Below are 5,000 nucleotides of genomic sequence, written 5' to 3'. Positions count from 1 at the left end.
CGGAGGACTCATGGCCGTCTCCTGTGCCGATCCCAGGAACGTCAGCTCGGAGAAGAAGGAAGCTCGGCAGAAGCTGCGGGAATGCTGCGGATTGGTCGATTCCCTGATGTACATCGTCCAATCGGAAATAAACCAGAAGGATGTGGACAGCAAGGTCAGAGCGCTGGGGGTGGAAGGGTTAAATTGGGGGCGGGGCGGTCGGAGGGGTCAGCGCTGAGGGAGTGCCGCACTGTCGGAGGGTCAGTACTGAGGGAGCGCCGCACTGTCGGAGGGTCAGTACCGAAGGAGTGCTGCACTGTCGGAGGGTCAGCGCTGAGGGAGTGCCGCACTGTCGGAGGGTCAGTACCGAAGGAGTGCTGCACTGTCGGAGGGTCAGCGCTGAGGGAGTGCCGCACTGTCGGAGGGTCAGTACCGAAGGAGTGCTGCACTGTCGGAGGGTCAGCGCTGAGGGAGTGCCGCACTGTCGGAGGGTCAGCGCTGAGGGAGTGCCGCACTGTCGGAGGGTCAGCGCTGAGGGAGTGCCGCACTGTCGGAGGGTCAGCGCTGAGGGAGTGCCGCACTGTCGGAGGGTCAGTACTGAGGGAGCACTGCACTGTCGGAGGGTCAGCGCTGAGGGAGTGCCGCACTGTCGGAGGGTCAGCGCTGAGGGAGTGCCGCACTGTCGGAGGGTCAGTACCGAGGGAGCGCCGCACTGTCGGAGGGTCAGTACTGAGGGAGCGCCGCACTGTCGGAGGGTCAGTACTGAGGGAGCGCCGCACTGTCGGAGGGTCAGTACTGAGGGAGTGCCGCACTGTCGGAGGGTCAGTACTGAGGGAGTGCCGCACTGTCGGAGGGTCAGTACTGAGGGAGCGCCGCGCTGCATCTCCGATAAGACATTAGACCCTGGGCTCCAAGTGCCAACTGTGGCCGATGGTTAAAGACCGTCCGGCCGCTATCGGCCTTGGGGGAGGAAGGGGGGGGCCTTGCCGCTGACCTGGGAGCCAATCCTTATCCGGCAACCGAGATTGTGCGGGAGAGAAAGCAACTTGGGTCACACGATGCTCCGTGTATGTGTGTGTGGGATCTTGCTGTGCGCAGTCTGGCTGCCAGCCTCTTGCCGCTGGCGAACGACGGTATCGAAAGATGGGCTTTATTGACCCCCTCACCCCCCACACCTTGTGTTTGTGTTGCAGCTGGTAGAAAACTGCGTGTGCCTGTTACGCAACCTCTCCTTCCAGGTGCACAGGGAGATCCCAGACGCGGCCCGCTTCCAGGAGCCGTCAGCGGTGGCGGCAGCGGGGGCTGGAGGTCAGGCGGGGGCCTCCCAGCCCAAGGCCAGCTGCTTCGGTGGCAAGAAGGGCAAAGGTAATGGCCCGAGAGCCGACGGGTGAAGGTGGCCCCGGGGGGAATGGCCCGGGGTGGGCGCGCTTTGGACTCAGGGGCAGTGGGTGACCCGTGCGGGGGTGGGGGTGTGGAGGGGGGGTTGCCTTTTGACCTTGCCCAGCCCAACCTCTCTCTTCTCCCCACCCCCCCCACACTTTCTGCCGACCTTTGACCCCACTCACCCGTCAACTTGGCTTCTCCTCTCTCTCTGGTGGGCTGTCCTTCAACCATCCAGGCCCCCCCCTCCCCCCACAACTGTACACCTCGGTAGGTTGGGGTAGTCCAGAGATTCCCCACCTCCGGCCGCCCCCCCGCCCACCCAAACACCGCTAGACCCCCCGCTTTTGCCTCAATTGGAGCAGGGGTTGGTCCGAGGCACTGAACAGCCAAAGCATAAGAGGTCAGGCAGGTCTCTGTCTCTCTCTTGCGCGTGTCGAGAATGTAAGAAATGGGAGCAGGAGGAGGGCATTCGGCCCCCTCGAGCTCGCCGCGCCGTTCGGTGCGATCGTGGCTCTTCTTCCGCCTCAATCCCACTTTCCCGCCCACTCCCCCCCCCCTCCCCCCCCCCCATCCCTTTAATTCCCTCAGCATCCAAACCCTCCATCTCAGTCTCGAATGTACTCGACAACTGAGCATCCTCGGCTCCCTGGGGTAGAGGACTCCAAAATTCACAACCTTCCGAGTGTAGAGACTCCTCCTCATCCCAAGTATAAACGTCGGGAAGAGTTTCTCCAACGGTTGGTGAGGCCGCTCCTGGAGCACCTGTGGACAGTTTCAGTCTCCTCACCTCAGGATCGATACACTCGCATCGGAGGCTGTTCAGAGGAGGTTCACTGGGCCGATTCCTGGGATGAAGGGGGTTTGTCTGATGAGGAGAGGTTGAGCAGGTTGGGCCCTGTACCCATTGGAGTTTAGAAGAATGAGGGGTGGTCTTATTGAAACATATCAGATTCTGAGGGAGGGGGTTTGACAGGGTGGATGCTGAGAGGAGGGGGGGATTCTAGAACGAGGGGGGTGGGGGCCACAGTTTCAGAACGAGGGGTCTCCCATTGAAGACGGAGACGAGGAGGAATTCCCTCTCTGGGAGGGTCGTGAGTCTGTGGAATTCTCTCCCCCCCTCACCCAGAGAGCAGTGGGGGCCGGGTCACTGAATATATTCAAGGCTGAGTTAGACTGATCGACAAGGGGGGTGGGGGTCGAGGGTTATGGGGGCGACAGACAGGAAAGTGGAGTTCAGGCCACTATCAGATCAGCCCTGATCTTATTGAATGGCAGAGCAGGTTCGAGGGGCTGAATGGCCTCCTCCTATAAATTCTTATCACTGACTGACGTGGCTGACCCCATATCCTGAGGGGGACAGGGTTTCTATAGGAGAGTTAGGGGGTTAGAGGGATGGTCTTCGATGGGGAAGTTAGGGGAAGGGGATTAGAGGGATGGTCTTCAATGGGAGGGTTAGGGGGTTAGAGGGATGGTCTTTGATGGGAGGGTTAGGGGATTAGAGGGATGGTCTTCAATGGGAGGGTTAGGGGATTAGAGGGATGGTCTTCGATGGGGGAGTTAGGGGGTTAGAGGGATGGTCTTCGATGGGGGAGTTAGGGGATTAGAGGGATGGTCTTCGATGGAGTTAGGGGATTAGAGGGATGGTCTTCGATGGGGCAGTTAGGGGTTTAGAGGGATGGTCTTTGATGGGAGAGTTAGGGGATTAGAGGGATGGTCTTCGATGGGAGGGTTAGGGGATTAGAGGGATGGTCTTCGATGGGGCAGTTAGGTGTTTAGAGGGATGGTCTTTGATGGGAGAGTTAGGGGATTAGAGGGATGGTCTTCAATGGGGGAGTTGGGGGTTAGAGGGATGGTCTTCGATGGGAGAGTTGGGAGTTAGAGGGATGGTCTTCGATGGGAGAGTTGGGGGTTAGACGGATGGTATTCAATGGGAGAGTTAGGGGATTAGAGGGATGGTCTTCGATGGGGGTGTATGGGAATTAGAGGGATGGTCTTCGATGGGAGGGTTAGGGGATTAGAGGGATGGTCTTCGATGGGGGAGTTAGGGGATTAGAGGGATGGTCTTTGATGGGGGAGTTAGGGGATTAGAGGGATGGTCTTTGAGAGGAGGGTTAGGGGATTAGAGGGATGGTCTTTGATGGGAGAGTTAGGAGATTAGAGGGATGGTCTTCGATGGGAGAGTTACGGGATTAGAGGGATAGTCTTCGATGGGAGAGTTAGGGGATTAGAGGGATGGTCTTCGATGGGGGAGTTAGGGGATTAGAGGGATGGTCTTCGATGGGAGAGTTACGGGATTAGAGGGATAGTCTTCGATGGGGGAGTTAGGGGATTAGAGGGATGGTCTTCGATGGGGGAGTTAGGGGATTAGAGGGATGGTCTTCGATGGGGGAGTTAGGGGATTAGAGGGATGGTCTTCAATGGGAGAGTTAGGGAATTGGAGGGATGGGTCTTCGATGGGAGAGTTAGGGGATTAGAGGGATGGTCTTCGATGGGAGAGTGAGGGGATTAGAGGGATGGTCTTCGATGGGAGAGTTGGGGGCTGCTTGGAGTGAAACTGCGAGGCTAACCTCCTGACCCGCCCCAGCCGCCAATGGGACCAGCCCGACTCCCCGACCCGCCTGAACCGGTTTCCCCTTTGGCCTGAAGCTCGAGTGCCTGTTCCATCTTCTCCCTGTCACCGCCCGGCCCGGCCCTGCCCGTCCAGTGGACAGTCCCAGCGGTGCCGTTCACCACCGTGCTATTGGAGCGGTGATTCCGTGTCCTGGCGAGGGGGAAGGCAAACGGAGAGGGTGGGGGGGGTAATGGGAGGTGGGGTGGCGGGGTGTGTGGGGGAAGGGAAATGGGGGCGGGTGTTACACTCACGTTCTGATGTTGGGTCTGTTATTGGGGGGTTTTTGACTTCACTCGATGGTGATGATGAAGATTATGAAAAGATCATGAGCGTGAGATACTCACTCAGCACTTCCTTTACCAGACTGTTTCGTCTGTGTGTGTACACGCGTGCACAGGCACACGCACACGGACACAGACACACGCACACGCGTGCACACACACACGTGTGCACACGCCGATGTCATTGTTTGATTTTTATTTGAGAAATGCAGGGCTGGGAGGCCGAATCTCCGCAGGGGGTGATCGCCTGGGGGTGGATCACCAAGGGGTGGATCGCCGAGGGGTGGATCACCAAGGGGTGGATCGCCGAGGGGTGGATCGCCGAGGGGTGGATCGCCGAGGGGTGGATCGCCAAGGGGTGGATCGCCAAGGGGTGGATCGCCGAGGGGAGGTGGGAGGCGGACACAGGTTCCCTCGGGTTCAGCCGTGGGTCCTGGAGACTCGTTTTATTTCTCACATGCCACCCCCGCCCCGGGCATTGGCGCTGCCAACGTGTTCCCCGTGAGCGGGCGGCGGTGGCCTTGGCTGAGTTGGCGGTGGTGGCCTTGGCTGAGTTGGCGGTGGTGGCCTTGGCTGAGGTGGCGGAGGTGGCCTTGGCTGAGTTGGCTGGCTGGCCCAGGCCGGCCTGTCTCGGTGTGGGCACCTCCGGTGAAGCCGGCTTTTCCTGAGCGGGTTTACCGGTGGGAACCGTTCCCCGGTGCCGGGCCGGTCAGCCGGTGGCCAGAGAGGAGGAGGGGAGGGGGGGA

General features: G+C 59.8%; 1 protein-coding gene across 1 annotated transcript in view; it reads left to right on the top strand.

Annotated features, from left to right (window-relative positions):
• Positions 1–1,370, top strand: part of LOC144677826 (catenin delta-1-like) — a 25,318-nt gene extending 23,948 nt beyond the window's left edge. Inside the window, exons 7-8 of the mRNA XM_078537833.1 lie at positions 37–154; positions 1,173–1,370. Coding sequence (XP_078393959.1) covers positions 37–154; positions 1,173–1,370 — 316 coding nt within the window. The remainder of the gene's footprint in view (positions 1–36; positions 155–1,172) is intronic.
• The last annotated feature ends 3,630 nt before the right edge of the window (positions 1,371–5,000 follow it).

The sequence above is a fragment of the Cetorhinus maximus genome, unplaced genomic scaffold (genome assembly GCF_964194155.1).
Source record: "Cetorhinus maximus unplaced genomic scaffold, sCetMax3.hap1.1 HAP1_SCAFFOLD_3113, whole genome shotgun sequence".
Classification (NCBI taxonomy): Eukaryota; Metazoa; Chordata; class Chondrichthyes; order Lamniformes; family Cetorhinidae; genus Cetorhinus; species Cetorhinus maximus.
The sequence above is the reverse complement of the archived record's forward strand: the minus strand, read 5'-3'. Positions and strand labels throughout refer to the sequence as shown.